Genomic DNA, 18,086 nt, shown 5'->3' with positions numbered 1-18,086 from the left:
GTTTGAAAACTATTTCCTGGGGAGACAGCTGGCTATACAAGCATAAGAACATGAGTTTGGGCCGGCACAAAGGAGGCAGGAAAATCTCAATGAAATCGAGGCCAGCCTGGTCTACATAGCAAGTGCCAGGCCAGCCAAGGGCATATAAGATCCTATCTCAGAAGACAAGAGTTGAGGCCTGCAGAACGGTTCAGTAGGTAAAGGCTGACCCACAAGGAGAAGGAGAAAACGAACTCCTCCAAGTTGCCCTCTGACCTTCACATACACAAAACAGTATATATGCACATGCACACACACACTAAATCACTGCAATAAAATGAAAGTTTGTTCCTCAAAGGTGGCCAGTTTGAGGAACAACAGTTGCGGTGACTTCTGACCTCCATGCACACACTCAAGCATGCCTGCAACACATGAATGCATACATACACCACAAGCCAGGTCCAGTGGCATAGACCTGTAGTCTCAGCTGCTTGGGAAGCTGAGGCAGGAGGATCACAAGTTCAAGGCTAGTCTGGACAACTTGGTGAGACTGCCCTCCCCTCAAAATTAAAAAAGAACTTAGGCTATATCTCAGCGGGAGAGCTAGCATGCATAAGCTCCTGGGTACAGAACAAAACAAAACTGTTTTGAGAAATAAGTATATTTAATTCCTCGACAGATGATTCTTCATATCCCTTTTAAAACAAAGAGTGGTTATTTTTAGATTTACCCTGTGTGTGAATGTTTTGCCTGTATGCATGTATGTAGACCGCATGCATGCCTGTTGGAACCCCTGAACTGAGGTTATGAGCTACCATGCCAGTGCTGGGGATCAAACCTGGGTCCTCTGCTAACGCAGCAAGTGCTTTTAACCCCTGAGCCACCTCTTCAGCCAGCCCCTCCCCCTGAAAACTCCATCCTCACATTTAAGGACAACTGTGAACTGGGTTGTCTCACGGCCGCTGTGTGGTCTGGTACTCCTGTCTTTTGTAGCCTGACTTGAAGCTGGGGGAAGAGTAAGCCTTCCAGAACAGAAGTTGTGCCAAGTCTTCTGGAAATTTAAAGTGGTGAAGTAGCAGCCGGGCAGTGGTGGTGCACACCTTTAATCCCAGCATTTGAGAGGCAGAGGCAGGGGATCTCTGAGTTTGAGGCCAGCCTGGTCTACATAGAGAAAACAAAAAAACAAAACAAAAAAAAGTGAAGGGGGGTTGGGGATTTAGCTCAGTGGCAGAGCGCTTGCCTAGCAAGCACAAGGCCCTGGGTTCGATCCTCAGCTCCAAAAAAAAAAAAAAAAAAAAAAAAAAAAAAAAGTGAAGTAGGTCAAGTGTTGCTGGGGGATGTCTTTCTGTACGCTGTGAATATATGTTCCCATTGGTTAATAAATAAGCTGCTTTGGCCTATGGCAAGGCAGCTTAGAGGCAGGCAGGAAATCCAAGGAGAGAGACAGGGAAGAGAAAGGCAAGGTGGGAGAGACACCAGACCGCCATCCTAGGAACAACATGTAATGGAACACAGGTAAATCAGGGAACATGTGGCGATACATAGATTAATAGTTATGGCTGAGTTCAACAAGAGCTAGCTAGCAAGAGACCTGCCATCGGTCATACAGCTGATAATTAATATTAAGCCTCTGAATGATTATAAGCGGCTGAGGGACGGCGGGCCAGGCAGGACTAGAGGAACACAGGATCTCGGGCAGGGCGGGACCGAGAAAATTGACTGCTACAGAGTGTCTTTTGAAATCATATATAACAAAACCTCTGGTTATATTTCTAAACAGCAGGTCTTGGGCTATATATATCTTTAGAGTTTGAGGCCATGCTGGGCTACAGTGTGACTCTGTCTTAATAAAAAAAATAATAGTAACCAAAAACCAGGCCAGTTGTAGCAGTGCACACCTGTGATCCCAGCACTTGGAGGAAGAGAAGTTCAAGGTCATCCTCGGCAGCCTGGGATACAGAAGACCCTGTTTCAATGAATGAAGAGAAAACTCCTGCAAGGTGAGTAGAGCCAGACATGAAATATTTCTCGGCTCTCAGAGGGCCCTGAAGCCATTTTGGATGTGGCTGCTGTCCTTGACACCAGGAGCCCTGTGCCGCGGTGGGACTCGGCGGTTAGGGATGGTGGTGGTCGGTAGATGAGCGCCAATCTCCCCTGACACCTCACACAGGCGCCTTTGCCATCTCAGTGGGACCAAGTCTCACAGGTTTCAACTAAGTCAACAGACCTTTTCAAATTGGATGGAGGCTTTTGACAGCTGGAGAGACGTGACGGACAGGTTGGAGTTCCAACCTTTAAGGGAAAGGGCCACAGTTGGTTTGAGCTTGATGTTTAATAGAATATATAGTGGATTGACAGGTGGTACAGAACCCAGTAACAGATTAGACGGAGCTTTCAACCTCTGCGCTTGGCCCGGAGTCCTTTCTGCCCATCTGAGCGCTACCATGTGGGGCTTCAAGACCAACTCAATGACTGGAGGTGGATAGGACCTAAGTGTTCCCACTCCACACCAAGTGAGCCAGACATGTAGCCATCATCGCATGGATATTTTCAAGAGTGGATTAAGTAAGGCAGGGGTGAAGCCGTACATTTTCTACATGCAGTCCAAGAGGTAAGCCTGTCTACCTTCACACCCACGTGTATTCTTCCTGGTGCTCATGGCAGATACAAACGACGGTATGCTCAACTCGGTAGCACAGACTAACTTATATTGCTCTAAGAGACGAGCATGGCCCTGGGCAAGAATGACGTGCAACTTTGTGAAGCACTGTTTTTCTGTTTTTTGATTATGTAAAAAAAAAGAGCTTTTCCAAAAGCTGTATTTGGCATGAGCTCATACCACTGCCAGTGCCGCCAGTGGCCAGGCACAGGTGCGTGAGGCCCTGAGGAGTTGGGGGAGAGGACGAGGTGCAGGCAGAACAGGAAAGAGCCAGCGTAGGTCCCTGCCCTAGGAGCCCAAAGGATAAAGGCCGTGCAGTGAGGGGTTATAGACATCCTCTTTGGTCAGGCAAAGACCCTGATGCGGGCCCAGAAGGCAAAAGGGCTGGGGCTCAGCCCTGGAGCTGTAGGCTCACCACACGGAGGCAAGGGGTGATGCAAGAAGACATGTCGGGCTGTCATCTCCAGCCCCTAGGAAGTGCCCTTGTCTCTGTCGTCCATCAGGTCATACCTGGGGGACAAGGACAGAGCTCAGGCAGAAGGAAGACTCACATCTGTCTGTCCAGGCTGGCTGGAACTCAGTTCTCCAGCTCCCCACAGGCTGGAGCCCCAGCCATGAGGGCCCAGTTGTCTTCTCTCATAAGTGAAAGACAGGCCTGGGGCTTCTGTGCTTAACGGAATCAGTGGTTCTCAGCTTTCACGACATCTCTCTTCTCCCTGTGATTGGGATTTCTCCACCGCACCTAACCAGCCCCCGCCCACGCCCACCCCCTCCTTCCAGACACTCACCACTGGGCTGCACCCTGGGAGAGGTCGATCTCAGCCAGATCCAGCTGCACCTAGGTGAGAGGGTGGCAGGGAGCAAGAGGTCACTTTGATGTTCCCAAAGAGCATGTCCTATTGTCTCATGACCTCAAACAGCAGTAGAGAGGAGAGGGCCACTTCCCAGGTGGCACCCCGGCTGTCCCCTCCTGAACAGGCAGCGGTGGCCGCCCCAGCAGCTTTAATTCCTGCCTACCTTCCCCAGCAGCTCGCGCTCTCTGGACATGAAGGAGGAGTTGGACTTCACAGAAACATCCAGCTTTCGCCGGAGAGACCCGTCGAGCGGCAGCTCCCACTCAAACCTGGAAAGGCACCAGATGTCAGAGCCCAGCCGACGCCGCCCGCCTCTCCTCCACGCGAAGGCCCGTCCACTGACCGTTCATTGAAGTCGGGGTTGAGGGTCCTCTTCTTCTGAGAGGTCTTCCTCTTGGTGCCTCGGTTCTTGTCTGGCAGCAGCAGCAGCGACACATAGGGGTCCGGGAGATCGCGGCCACTTTGTCGAAGGGCGCTGCAACAGAGGGGGGTGGGCACTGGAGCAGCCAAGGCGAAGGGTGGGGGGACCGTGCGGGCGGGCGGGCAGGGGCGCAGGGGCGCAGGGGCTCACCGGCAGCCGTGAACGATGCTGACCAGCTTTTGCTCGTCGCCGTGGTACCAAACTGTCAGTCTCACCTGGCCCAGAGGCCCCACAGGAGCCTCCGAGGGGCTGTGGGAAGACGGAGAGGGTGGCATCTAGGAGACCCGGGAGCCAGACTTCGTATCCCTGCCTGCACACCACTTCCGTCCCAGTCTCACCTGTCGCCATGCGGGAGGCGGTGCCTGACCTCCACGACCGGGGAGATGGCGTGAGCGGGTGCCCCTGGGGCCTCAGGGTCCTCACCGAGAGAAGAGGAGCTGTGGCTGTGGCTGTGGGCTTCCACTCCGGAGTGCTGGGACACCAGGATCTGGGGGCAGGAGAGCTGTGAGCTGGGCGACTCCTCACTAGGACACGACCTCTGCTCCCACCCCTTCGGGGTTCAGCCCTGAGCCGCCTGCCCCCGCCCCCGGGTACTCACCCCGAGCTGCGCTCTCATCAGCACCTGGCCCTGACCATTACTGAGCGCAAACCAGCTGTCCACGCAGAGTCGGTCTGCCTGGAGGAGCTCAGACAGAGGCAGGGACACGGAGCCCAGGGTGCCGGTCCCTTCACCCCGAACCTGTGGGGCAGATGCACTGATCAACTGTTGAAGCTTGGCATTCATGAGCCAAACACTGGGGTGGTTTTGGTGAGAGTCTCCTTAGGGAGGAACAGAATACCTTACAGCTGCTGGCCCCACCCCCCTGGACACAGCCTCATCCAGGCTGCCTTCAGATGCTTGGTGCTGGGATTACGGGCGTGTGCCACCATGCCTAGCTTTTCCTTCCTTAGTCTCTACCTTCTGCTTCATAAGCTCTCACAGGTTTACCAGTAGTACCAGCAGAGTGGAAAAAAACGGCAAAAACTAAGTAAGTCGCCAGGCGTGGTGGCGCACACCTTTAATCTCAGCCCTCGGGAGGCAGAAGCAGGTAGATCTCTGAGTTTGAGGCCAGCCAGGGCTACATAGTCTCAAAAGGAAAAATAATGAAGGCCTGGGGATGAGGCTCATTCGGTAGAGTGCTTGCCTAACATGCTGGAAGCTCTGGGTTCAGTCCCCAGCTCCACATAAAACTGGGTGTGAGGGTCCATAACTGTCATCCCAGCACGCCGGAGGTGGAGAGAGGAGGACCAGGAATTGAGCGTCGTCCTAAGCTACAAACCGGGTTTGAGGCCAGCTTGGGCTCCACGTCTCCAAGAAAGGAGAGATTCCTGCCTATCATGTTTTTATATTTCACATGTAACCTTTTTTTTTTTTGGGGGGGGGCGTTCAAAACAAGATTTCTCTGGATCATCCTGTGTGTCCTGGAACTTGCTATGTAGACCAGGCTGGTCTCAAACTCAGCGATCCGGGGTGCTGGGATTAAAGGCATGCACCAGCACCACCCCGCTTCATGTGTAACTTATTTTCCGGAGCTAAGGACCGAACCCAGGGCCTTGCACTTGCTAGGCAAGCGCTCTACCACTGAGTTAAATCCCCAACCCCCAATGTGTAACTTTAAAAATCGTCTTGTTCAGGGTCTAAATTTGATCACCGGCACTCAGACTCCTCTGGCTTCCCCCGGCACCGTGTGTGCGCACACAGCACCCAGACACAAAATTCAAAATGTCTCCTTTGTCCCACTACAATTCTAACTCGTCTATGCCTGTATCTTTGTGGTTCCTGACTTTTTAAATGTTTAATATTATTAGTGTGTGTACAAGTGCTTGAATGTCATGATACTTGAGTGCAGAGGTCAGAGGACCACTTTTAGGAGTAGGTTCCAAAGATCAAACTCTGGTTGTCAGGCTTTCGTGCGTAAGCTCTTACATGCCGAGGCGCCTCTCCCGTCCTCTTAGGCACTAACTTTACAGATAGTGTAGTATCCACTGCCTGTCATAAAAGGTGAGGAGAGCTTTTATTTGTCTCACTACTGGTTTTGTTTCTCCAGACAGCATCTCGCTGTGTAGCCCTGGCTGTCCTGGATCTCACTCTGTAGACCAGGCTGGCCTCGAACTCACAGAGATCCGCCTGCCTCTGCCTCCCGAGTGCTGGGATTAAAGACATGTGCCACATACAGCCTGGCTCTCTTCCATTTTTCCCCCCTCACCCTGCAGGCATTCCTGTTTTATGTGTGTATCTGTGTGTGTGAGAGTGGATGCATACGATGTGTACAGGTGCCTTCAGGGACCATCAGAAGCGTCGGATCCTGAGGAGCTATAGTGCAGGTGTGTGTAAGCTGCCCAGTGTGGGGGCAGAGAGCCGTCACTGACCTCTCTCCAGTCTGGGTGGGTAAAGCCTATCATCCCTCAAGTTCAGAAGTCTCCCAAGGCTGCTTTTCTCACTGCCCCACCTCATCTGGTGGGACCCTGCCTTCTCTCCCCTCACCTTTACCCTCAGTTACACTTCTGTAAGTGTCCTCTGTAACAGATGACCCCCAAGGCTAAGGACGCAAGCTGTCCTCCCTTCCTCTCCCACCCACCCCCCTTTTTTTGTTTTATTTTGAAACAGGGTCTTTCTAGCCCAGACTGGCTTTGAACTCAGGGCAATCCTCCTGCTTTAGATTCCCAAGTGATCACAGGTGTTTGCCATCTAGGGCTTCCGCAGGGTCTGTGGTTGGCGTCTGCAGTGCCTGTGCAGTGAATTCACGGTACCTGAAGCTCCAGGCTCTCGGCATGTGGCTTCCTGATGAGGAAGGAAGCACTCTCCTCCCAGATGGGGGCTGATGTTTGGGAAACAGTCTGTTAGAGATGAGAGTTACGATCAGTGGTGGGTACTCAGTCTTCCGGCCTCTTCCCTCCGGTTCTGGGCAGTGAAGGATCCCCACTACAAAGCATTCTCTCCTACCTTAGTCTTATGGGAAGTCTCTCCCACAGTGAGGGTAGCGTAAGGGCTGGGAGGCTTGGTGCCTTTTCGGAGCTGGAAGGACAGTATCAGTTGTGAACATACAGATTAAACCATAGTCACCTCTCCTATGCATTCCACAGCCCCCACCCTCACAGCTCTGGATAATCCCACCCCAGCACCATCCTCCAGCGGGACCGCTTACTCTCCCAAATCTACAAGGCGCATTCACACCCAAGGGGGCCTGAAGAGGGGCCACAAGGGCCACGAGCTATGGGGCCGGGGAGCTCGTACCGGCAGGTCCTCCGCCCGCTCCAGGTAGACAGAGAGCAGGGCTGCCGCCAGCTCTGAGCTCTTCTGAGTCTGGATCAGACTGTTGACCTGCAGCACCTGGGGACACAAGGCGGGCCTTGGAGGGGGCTGACAGACGACCTCACCCCGCCCCAACCCGTCTCCGACGTCCTCCTCACCTCTTCTAACTCAGCAGCGGTAGGTCTGGGGGTCAGCCGCTCCAGGCGCAAGTGCAGGCGGCCAGATGGGACGTCCTCCAGGGTCAGCCACTGTGGAGGCAGGCAGGGAGAGTCTTGAGGATGAGAGGATGGGCATGAGGAAAAGGGGGCGTGGGTCTCACCTCATGCTCACCTCATCGAGGAAGCCACTGTTGAGGACCGTGGTGAGACTCACTTTATACCTGTGGAGAACAGACAAGGGGCTGATGGTCAAGACCACAGCCTGTGGGGCCCAGCATTATCTGTCCACCTGAGCTCCCTCCTCTCACCTGCCCAAAAAGTCATCCTTGTCCAGGTCCTTATCAAAGACCTCGATCTCAAGCTCTTGGCCTGGAATCGATGTGACAATCACCTAGTGGGAGAAAACAGTGCAGATAATGGGATTTCTCTCTTCCTCTTCAAATGACTGCCCCCCCCATCCCCCGACCACGGAGGACTGGTAGCACTGGGGGGCAGACAGAGGCGTCCGGGCCAACCCCGCCCGTTCTGACCTCAAAAACCTCATTCCATCGGGGATTGAGGTCTTCCCGAACAACATGGGTCCGGAAGCTTCTCCCCGCCAACTTCAGCTTGACGTAGGGGTCTGATTTGCCCTTCACCAATCCCCCCAAGAAACGGTCTTTGGCAATTAGGTCCTGAGCCTCCAACACATGGATCCGAAGGACATTCTGCAGGAGGGACACATGGGGCCAGGCCTCAGAACCAGCCCTGGCACAGGCTCCGCGCAGCGTGGGCAAGCGGGACCTTCTCTACCTCAGTCCCAAAGTGGCTGTTGGGAGTTGTGTGGCAGGGCCGGGGAGGGCGATCCACACTGCTGCCCGCCTGGAGGCTGTCCCTGTCCAGGTCCTGGGCACCGGGGACAGTGGGGAAGCAGATCTCCGACGAGTCCAAGTATAAGATCTGTGAAAGGCAGTGTGATTGCAGACGATCACTGGGCAGGCTGGGGGACAGAGCAGGGGCTCCAGGGATCCGGCTCCCTTGCCTTGACTGGGCTCCTCTCTCTCCTTCCTCCAGTCAGGTCAACGTGAGGCTAGGCCTTTGATCTGAATGTGCCTGTCCCCGTCTCTGTCCCCCCGTGTTCCCCCCCAACCCCGGGCCCAAGGGATCCACAGGCCTCCCCAGCACCCAGCGCTTCCGCCACCGCCATACCCGCATGACCAGTTTCATGTAGAGCCTGGAGTTTGGGCCTGAGCTGCTGAGCTGGAACCACTGGTCCAGGGTGAGTTCAGAGGCGGTCAGCAGGCGAGCCAGCGGGAGAGTTAGCGCCCCTAAAGTCAGGGCCCTGGAGTCATCCTTCACCTAGCGCACAGGAGGGGTGAGGCAAGGTGGCCTGAGGAAGCTGTAACAGGGCCCTTTCCCCTCCAGACAGCTAGAAACCTTTTGTCTCACTCGGGGCGTCTGTTCATCGTCTATCGTTATCAACACCACTGTCCTACCTTTCCTTGTTCTGTCCCCCAGGAGCTTCTCATTCCCTCCAGCCTAGTTCAACCCCACTTAGATCCAGTTGAAATCTTAGTTCCTTCACAAACTCTACAAATGTTTGAAAACAAAACAAAACAAAAACTGTTCCTTGTGTGTGAATGCATGGCTTACATGGAGTGTGTCCCATGCACACGTGTACAGGTCGGAGGGCAGTTTTGTGGAGTTGGTTCTCTTCCTACCTTTATGTATATTCTGGGGACTGAGCTCCAGTCACCAGGCTGTATATCTTCACCCAGAGCCAGGGCTTTGCTACCCCAGTCTCCAAATCCGACCTGCTCTAGCCCCCCCCCCCCATGTCGTCTCTGACCATCCCCAAAGGCTGGACAGCCAGCACCTCTGTGTTTGCTCTATGAAACTGACCAGTGAGCAAGGAAGCTATGATACTGGCTTCCATGACTTTTCTGTGACCTTTAAAATGTTCACAATGTTTACTGGGACACAATCTACACACCATAAAAATTACTCATTTTAGTACAGAGTTACCAATTACAAAAATGAATTCTAGGCCTGGTGTGGGTGGTAGCACACACCTTCAGGCACTAAGGCAGAGAGGCAGGTGGATTGCTGAGTTTGAGGCCAGCCTGGTCTACACAGTGAGACCCTATCAAAAAACAAAACTGGACGTGGTGTCGCACGCCTTTAATCCCAGCACTTGGGAGGAAGAAGCAGGTGGATCTCTGTCACAAGCAGAGCTAGGCTGAGAGACCCTGTCTCCAAACAAAACAAAAACCCTAATCTGATGTCTAGAACAAATGGGGCCCTGAGTTAATCCCCAGCATCTCACACACACACACACACACACACACACACACCAGATCTAAGGAACAAAATGCACCAATAAACCCGGGGGAGACAGGGTAAGGCAGCTCTCACCTGCACATCAAGCTCCTGGCTTCGAGGATCTTGCAGGAAAAACCGGAAAGCTTCCTCCCATACCGGGCAGTTGGTGCCGTAGGCCGCCTGAGGCGATGATAAGTTAAGGACAGGTACCCAGCACCTTGCAGTGTGAGCCCCCTGAAGAGGAGCCAGGGCCTTACCTTGCTCTCGTGGGTCACATCCTGAACTGACAGTTGCACCATGGGATTGGGTTCCTTGTTCCCCTTCTTCAGCTGGGGTGGGGGGGAGGGATAGAATTTAGACGCCATCCTTGGAGTGTTGGGTGGGGGGGGATAGAATTTAGACGCCATCCTTGGAGTGTTGGGTGTCGGGTTTGATGGAGGAAGCTGGGGCCAGCAGACTCCCTTCCTCAAGGCAGACCTGACCCCTCCCAGGCGGGGGCATCTGCGTCCTCAGCCGAGGAGTGGGCACCCTCTCTTTCCCCAAGGCTCTGGCCGTCACCCGAAAAGCCAAACTCACAGGAAGGTCCTGGGCCCGATCCAAGTAGACAACCAGGATAGCAGCTGAAGGGGGGTCGGGTCGGGAAGTGATGCCCCGATTCCACTGCAGAACCTGGGGGGAGGTACCAGTGGTCAGACCGCGTCCTCCTGACCCCCACACGTCACCCCTGCCTGCCTCCTGCCTCCTAGGCAGCTTACCTGGTCCAGTTTTTCTGCGTCTCTCAAAAGGGCTAGCCATTCTAGCCTCAGATGAACGTGGCCTTGCCCACCCTGTAGCGGGTACCACTGCAGGGATTTGAAGAGAGTGAGATGTAGGGATCAGACACCAACCCAGCCATCCTCCACCAAGGCGGCAGCTCTCAGCTGCCCGTAGGGTGAGGTCACTCCCAACTTACATCATCCAGGACGCCAGCCTGTAATACCTTCCCCACATCCAATTTCATTCTGGAAAGGGGTGGGGGTGGGAGGGGAGGAGACAGGGCAGTGAGGAGAAAAGGGGAATGATAAGTAGTAGCAGCTCAGGATCCTCCCACTCACCATCCAGGAATAACCAGAGAATCCTTTTTTATTTACGTTTAAGAATTCTGTGTGTGCCGGGCAGTGGGTGGCGCATGCCTTTAATCCCAGCACTCGGGAGGCAGAGCCAGGCGGATCTCTGTGAGTTTGAGGCCAGCCTGGGCTACCAAGTGAGTTCCAGGAAAGGCGCAAAGCTACACAGAGAAACCCTGTCTCGGAAAAAAAAAAAAAAAAAAAAAAAAAAAAAAAAAAAAGAATCTAAAATTGGCAGCCTCACCTTCCCAGAAAATCATCTTTATCCGGATCTTTGTCAAACACCTCCACCTCGATCTCCTGTCCCGGGACCTCGTGCACTATCACCTGGAGAGCACAGTGGACTAAGGTCTCACGGGCTGCAGCTGTGAGGGCCGTCCAGTCAGCAGCTTCTGCCACCGCCGCCGCCACCCATCCCCGCTCCTCGGCTTCCTACCTCATACGTCTCTCCCCAGTGAGGGTTGAGGTCCTCATCTATGACGCGGCTGCAGAATGTCTGGGTGCCCACGCGGACGAGTGCGTAGGGGTCGGATTTGCCCTCAATCAGGCCTTTCACGTACTTGTCCTTGGAACTCAGCCCTCGGGCGGCCAGGAGGTGAATCCGAATAATGCCCCGGGGTAGCGGGGAACGCAGCTGGGCCACATCCTGAAGGTCGGGTACCAGGGGCACCAACAGTCGATTGGGTAACACGAGGAAAGCGGCGATGGAGTCCATGATCATGGTGTCAGAGAGAGAGCTGACAGGGGGGTAGAAAAGAAAAGACCTCACGTTCTAGCCCCCCCCCCCACACACACACCTCAGCTGTGTCTCCTACTGCGGAGAGAGATTACAATCTTTTAAGTCTCCCTGTATGTCCCTGGCTGGGTCAGGATTTGTTACGTAGCCCACGCTGGCACTGATTACAGGTATATGCCGCCATGCTTAGTTTAGGAAGTAGCTTTTTTTCTTTTTTCCAATTACATTTGTTTCACACGCGTGTGCTCATGCGTGCCACAGGGTTACGTGTGGAGGTCAGAGGACAACCATCCGGCACCCAGCAGGCTTGGCAGCAAACGCCTTTGCCCACTGCGCGGTCTCACCAGCCTTGCTTGCTCTTTTTACCCCCTGCTCGAGGGTCTCCATTCCCTACCAAAGTGCACGTTCCTCCACGGAAGAAAATTAAAAGTCCGGTTCTGAAACTTCCCTGGAGTTTATGTCCAACCTCCCCAACTGCAGTGAGGTCTGGAAGGCACAGGCTTCACTGCTTTGCATCCCTGAACCCCTCAGCCCCGGACTGGGATAAAGGGGCCGAATACCTAAGTCCTGGGATGTCCAGCAGATTGGTCATCCCTGTCCAGTTGATGTCCAGCGTCTGGAAGACAAGGGCAGAAGAGTCGGGACGGATCCTAGGGCATACAGTCAGTCTCCTCAATCCCCACAGCTACCTCCTGTACCCCCGCCAGCCCGCCTCCCACCTCCCACCCCCACAGCTACCTCCTGTACCTCCGCCTCTCCCGACCCCCACCAGCCCGCCTCCCGTCTCTTACCGGGCGTTTGATAAAGAACATCGACACGGCCCCCACGATAGGAAGGTCCCCGGTGAGCGGCTCGAGAATCACCCGCAAGACTCCGTGTAGCTAGAGAAGAGCAAGGAGACCAAAGTCTTCCCCGGAAGAGGCCCTGTGTCCTCCCCCACTTCCCCAGCCTTGGTAGCTCTTCCCGGAGCCCATGAAACTCAGGGCAGACTCCGCGATGGGGCCCCTGACATCCGCCCACCTGCATGCCCTTGAGTCCTGCTTTGCAGAAATACTTCTTCACTTCCACGTCGATCTGCACATCACCTACATAGCTAGGAGGCAGCGAGGAAGAGAGCCAAGGTCAGTGCCAGGCTTCAGCGGAGAGCGGGGCGCAGGAGAGCGGGGCGCAGGAGAGCGGGGCGCAGGAAGCGGCCAGGACGGACCCGACCCACCCACAGCGAGTGGGGAGGGGGCGAGTTACCTGACGTTCAAGTCCAAGAGAATCTGATCTTTTCTCTGACTAGGGTGAACTTTGACTCCGATGATGCGTACGGGCTAAAGAGAGAGGAGATCTCAGAAGAGGCAGGAGGAAAGAGGAACATCTCCACCCTTGGGGTGCTCCCAACTCTTACCCACTTCCTCCCAGGCGTACCTTTTCACCCAGCTCCACTCGCGTAAACGTGAATGTTTGCAGATGCGGGTTGGCGCCCCGGACAGCTGGCGCCACCGTTTCAGCCAGGAGCTTCTCCATGTACTGGCCGAGGAAGGGCCACACCTGGGCCACAATCTGGGAGGGAAGGGGACGATCAGAGGAGAGCTTGCTTTCCCGCCAAAGCAGTGGTTCTCAACCTGTGGGTCACGACCCCTGGGGTTCCTAAGACCCTCAGAAAGCACAGATGTTTACATTACCATTCATAACGGTAGCAAAAATACAGTTATGAAGTAGCAAGGAAAGTAATTTTAGGGTTGGGGGTCAGCACAGCATGAGGAGCTGTACTAAAGGGTCGCAGCGTTAGGAAGGTTGAGAACCACCAGTCTAAAGGCAAGTTCTACCTGGGCATGACAGCACATCGCTGTTTTCTGAAGAGTGATGCTGAGCTGCGAGGATCAGGACTCTGAGGCCACCTCTGGGGCAGTCAGCCCCATGGGCAGCTTTGGGGACTAGGCTCTGAAGTGTGGGAAGGCCTCAATTGGGGGTGGGGGGGATCAAAACCAAGACAGTCCTCACCTTGTTCAGCCATTCAACCTTTTCCACATCTGGGAAGCTGACCTGGAAGCAAGGACCGGCAGAGTCAGGGATAAGCATGCTGTACATGCTTCCTAAGCGGCCAGTGGGGTGCACACGGAGGAGAAGGAGCATGTCCCTCTGGCAGGGACTCCTCACACCCAGGGGCTGGCTGGGCTGGGGTTTCTTCCCTCCCTCTTTTTTTCCTCTTCCTTCCTCTTGAAGCAAAATTTGAGTTTGTTAAGAGGAGGTTTTGGCTGGGCATAGGAACACAAACCTATATTCCCAACACTTGGAAGGTAGAGGCAGGAGGATTGGAGTTCAGACCTAGCCTGGGCTATATAAGGCTATGTATCTTATTTTAAAAAAAGAAAGACAGCACAAAGTTGTTTTCTTTTGTTTGTAGACAGGGTCTCATGATGAAGCCCTGGCTGTCCTGGAACTCTCTATATAGACCAGGTTGGCCTCCAGCTCACAGAGATCCACCTGCCTCTGCCTCCCAAGTGCTGGGATTAAATATGCCACCACGCCCAGTAAGAAAAAGGTTTTAATACAGATTTAAGCACACAACCCTGGCGGCAGGAGACTTCTGTCCTTAGAATTTGGGCACACAGGCTTCTTTAGCAAGGGGGAGCTGGTAGGATGCAGGACTGCATATGTAGATGCTTCAGATATCGATGAGATGCGAAATGGCAGTTTCTGGGGCAAAGGAGGGGGAGGAGTCTTAAGAGAAGGACACATTCTTCCAGGAGGAGATCCTGTCAAATCGGAGCTCTAGGGAATCCTGGGACGAAGAAGTCCTGGTTCCTTTGTCCAGCCTCCCTTGCTCCCCTGGGAGTGGGCGTGGGCTCTTGTGTAGGGAGGTGAATAAGAAACCGACCCTTTGATAACTTAGGGAGGGGCTGGAGGAGCTACTTAGGCCTGGTGCGCTAGAGCCTGCGCCAGCCTCCGCAGAGGCCGGCCGGCCGGTCTCTCTCTCTCTCTCTCCTCGCTCCCTTTCTCTCTCTTCCTGGGTGACTCCTTTTATGGGAAAGGACACCTGTGCTCTGCATGGGGGGGGGGAGAGGGTTAATCCCCCTGAGAAGGAGGGGTAACAGTTGCTGCATGGGGTAGACAGAACCATCTCTTCCGTTTTCTCTCCAGGGCATGCATGGTGAGTGTAACCGTGTCTGCCGCTCTCTACCTAACTGGCACCTCTCCTGGGAAGGGCAGGGAGGGTACCGGGGAGGAGCTCAGCTTTAGCAAGCAAGGCCAGAGAGAGGCATCTGTTTCAGCCCGGGAGCCGGGGTGCAGTCGAGGGGGCCTGGGTCAGCTGAGCCGGTGGCAGGCGAAGGCTGCCCACAGTCCGGAAAAGGGTGGGGCCGCCCAGGGTGCGAATAGAGAGCGCAGCGGGAACTACAGCAGCCTCACCACCCTCTTCCCAGCAGCCCCCCTTCCCTTGGCCCAGCAGCTGCCCTGCAGCCCGGCTGCCCCGAGACCAGAAGGCGACTGCGGTGGGTCATTTCCAGGTGCTGAACAATGCTGGCGGGGCTCGGTGGGTCCCGGCGGGCACCTAGGAACACGGCAGGAAACGGGGACACCCTCCTGCCCCGAAGTCGATAGGAAGCCTTGAAAGAGCTCGCCAAGGCGAGGGAACCTCTGGGCGGCCACGGGGGTGGGGCGGAGGGATCCCCAGAGGCGGCGTGGCAGAGGCGTGAGCGGCCCCAGGAGTCGGGGACGGGGCGCGTTCCACACGCTCGCTCGGCCGGCCGGGAGGGGGCCGGGGCCGGGAGCGGCCGCTCCGATGGACCGCGGGAGCCGGAGCAGACCGAGGGAGAAGTCCCGGTTCCGTGGAAGCATCCGCTCTGCGGCAAGGGTGGGCGGAGAGTGTGGGCGGGCGGGCGGTCCAGGAGTGGCGCGCCCCGGGCAAGCCAGCGCTAACGGGACCGGACGGGGGCAGAGTCTGGGGGCCCCCGGGTCCCGGGTCCGGGTCGCTGACTCCAGGGGCAGGGAGAGCCCGAGCAGAAGGACTAGGAAGAGCTACACTGACTGCACCAAGGGCTGAAGTGGTGGCAACTCACCCAGGCAGGTAATTCCCGGTCGCTCATGTAGAGCGTCTTCGCGGTGATCCGCTCCTCGTCCTCCAGCAGCTGCCGCGCTGCCCGCAGGCTCCGCTCCTTCCCGTCGCGGACCCGGCGCCAGCCCAGGTAGAGCGCGAGGCCGAAGAGCACGAAACCCACGCTGAGACCCGCCGCCCCCGCCAGGTACACGGGCACCAGCACCAACAAGCGCCGCCCGAAGGAACTCAGCACCGCCAGGGCCTCGCTCGCTGCGCCCGGGCCAGCAGGTGGGACCCCGGAGCCCGGGTCCCCCGCGGGGTCGGCGGCGGCCGGGGGCTGCCCCGCGGGGTCGGCGGCGGCCGGGGGCTGCCCCGCGGGCCCGGCGTCCTCTTCTTCAGGGGAGCGCTCCATGGGAGGGCAGCCTCCGGGAGGACTCTGCCTGCAGCTCCGTGTCTGGTCCAGCTCCTCCCCACCCGGGATATATAGTGCTCCCGGGGACCGCCGGCCACGCCACGCCCCTGCCCGCTGGGGTTGGTTCGCGCCGCGCCGACCGGGGAAGCTGGAGGGCTTGGGGTGTCAGGACCTCGGTGATTGGACCAGCGGGTCCAGATGGGCGGGCTGGGTGGCGGGAAAAGGAGGAGGAAAGAAACCAAAAGGCCGTCTGTGACTGGCCGTAGGGAGGGCGGGGCGGGGCGTCCCACCTAGAGGGGCGGGAGCAACTGCTCCTCCCACGTGGGATTGGAGCGCCCGTGGAGTGACGTCATGCAGAGCCGCTTCGCTAATGACCGAGTTCGGAGTGAGCCGGGCTGCAGGGCTTGTCCCGGGTCAGTACGGGTCCCTCTACCCAGGCAGGCGGTTGCTGGGCGGTGCTGGTCTGGATCTTACATTTTCTTTGTCAACTTTCCCAAGTTCTGGGTCTCAGAATACTCCTTCTGGGCTCTTCCTGGCTGCCCTTAGAAAACGCGAGGGGAATGACCCTATTTGGAATGGAAGCCTCGGGCGACCAACCCTGACTGTTGATCCGGTCCTCAGTCGCCCACCTTGTCTGTGAAATGGAACGACTGAAGAGCCGGAGAATGAGAATTCTGATGCTGCAGCCTTGTAGGAAGTGGGGAAGGGGAGAAGAGACCTAAGAAATGAGGTTTTGTTTCTTTTTAGACTCTCGGGGTTAGTCATCTCTCCCACAGAGGGCAAACGAAGACTAAACCGACACCAGACACCAAAGTGGAGGAGGTTCCCTCTGCAGCAGCAGCAGCGACATTTTCTAATAATTTCCTGATGCTAGGTATCTTAGTTCGGGTGACTATTGGCTGCCATGAAACACCACAACCAAAAGCAAGTTGGGGAGGGAATGTCTATTTGGCTTACACGTACACACCATAGTCCACCAGTGAAGGAAGTCGGAACTCAGGAACCCAGAGGGCAGGAACTGAGAAAGAACCTGGAGGCAGGAGCGGATGCAGAGGCCATGGAGGGGTGCTGCTTACTGACTTGCTCCTCATGGCTTGCTCAGCCTGCTTTCTTGTAGAACCCAGGACACCCACCATGGGCTGGGTTCTCTCCACCGATCACTAATTAAGAATATGCTCTACAGGCTTGCCCACAGCCCCATCTAATGGAGGCGTTTTCTCAACCCAGGTTCCCTCCTCTCAGATGACTCTAGCTTGTGTCAAGTTCACAAAAAACTAGTCAGCACCATTGGGAATGTCTTATGCTGAGCAGGATGGCTCACAGCGGTAATCCCAGTATTTGGGAGGCTAAGGCAACCTGAGAGACACAGCAGAAACCAAGGGAAGGAAGGAATGCAGAAAAAAGGAGGGAAAGAGGAAGGGGGGGCGCCTGGGAGACGGCTCAGTCCGTACAGCCCGTGAGGACCTGAGTTCAGATCCCCACACTCCTGTAAGAGCATTTGGGAACCTTCAGGAAATGGGAGGTGGGAACAGGAAACTCGCCAAAGGCTCCAGAGCCAACTAGCCTGGTTTATGAAGAAGCAGAGCAGTCCTGCCTGAGAAGTAGAGAGGTAAGGGCTGACAACTGAAGGCTGAACTCTGACCTCCACATGGGCCCCCCAAAACACACACACAGCTGGGTGTGGCAGCATGTGCCTGAATCCCAGCTTTGGGAAGGCTGAGAGGAAGATTTCAAGGGCTTGCTGAGCTGCAGGTCTAGCCCAATTAGCAAGTTCCAACTTCAGTGAGACATATTCTCAAAAAAATAAGGCAGAGAGCCACAGACTGTCTTCCTGGGCGAAGGCACTTGCCACCAAGCCTGAAGACCCGAGTTCAGTGCCCCAGACCCATGTGGTGGAAGTGGAAAGCCAACTCCTGAGAGCTGTGGTCTGACCTCCCCATGCACCCTGTGGTACACACGCGGCTTTAATAAATGATCTCACTATGTTGCCCTGGCTGGCCTGGAACTCATTACAGAAATCCCACTGCCTCTGCCTCCCAAATGGTGAGATTAAAGGTATACACCACCAACCCTGGTCTTTTTTTAAAAAATTATATTTTTATGTGTAATGTGTGCATGTGTAGGTCAGAGAATAACCTTGTGAA

At 55.6% G+C, this 18,086-nt stretch overlaps 1 protein-coding gene across 1 annotated transcript; it reads right to left on the bottom strand.

Moving 5' to 3' along the window:
* Positions 1-2,292: 2,292 nt before the first annotated feature.
* Positions 2,293-16,107, bottom strand: Esyt1 (extended synaptotagmin 1). Its single transcript, XM_006987331.4, has 30 exons — positions 15,553-16,107; positions 13,496-13,537; positions 12,920-13,054; positions 12,749-12,822; positions 12,527-12,599; positions 12,298-12,387; positions 12,067-12,122; positions 11,207-11,507; positions 11,015-11,097; positions 10,617-10,665; positions 10,420-10,506; positions 10,241-10,333; positions 9,922-9,993; positions 9,758-9,844; positions 8,552-8,701; positions 8,156-8,302; positions 7,894-8,070; positions 7,672-7,754; positions 7,536-7,584; positions 7,364-7,453; positions 7,188-7,283; positions 6,897-6,968; positions 6,704-6,790; positions 4,512-4,652; positions 4,252-4,400; positions 4,064-4,162; positions 3,836-3,967; positions 3,656-3,761; positions 3,427-3,476; positions 2,293-3,148 (listed from the first exon to the last, which is right to left on the bottom strand). Exons 1-30 carry the CDS (start codon positions 15,940-15,942, stop codon positions 3,109-3,111), a joined length of 3,300 nt encoding a protein of 1,099 aa, XP_006987393.3. The 5' UTR covers positions 15,943-16,107; the 3' UTR covers positions 2,293-3,108.
* Between the last annotated feature and the right edge of the window lie 1,979 nt (positions 16,108-18,086).

Source organism: Peromyscus maniculatus, chromosome 18 (assembly GCF_049852395.1).
Source record: "Peromyscus maniculatus bairdii isolate BWxNUB_F1_BW_parent chromosome 18, HU_Pman_BW_mat_3.1, whole genome shotgun sequence".
In the NCBI taxonomy this organism is placed as follows: Eukaryota; Metazoa; Chordata; class Mammalia; order Rodentia; family Cricetidae; genus Peromyscus; species Peromyscus maniculatus.
The sequence above is the reverse complement of the archived record's forward strand: the minus strand, read 5'-3'. Positions and strand labels throughout refer to the sequence as shown.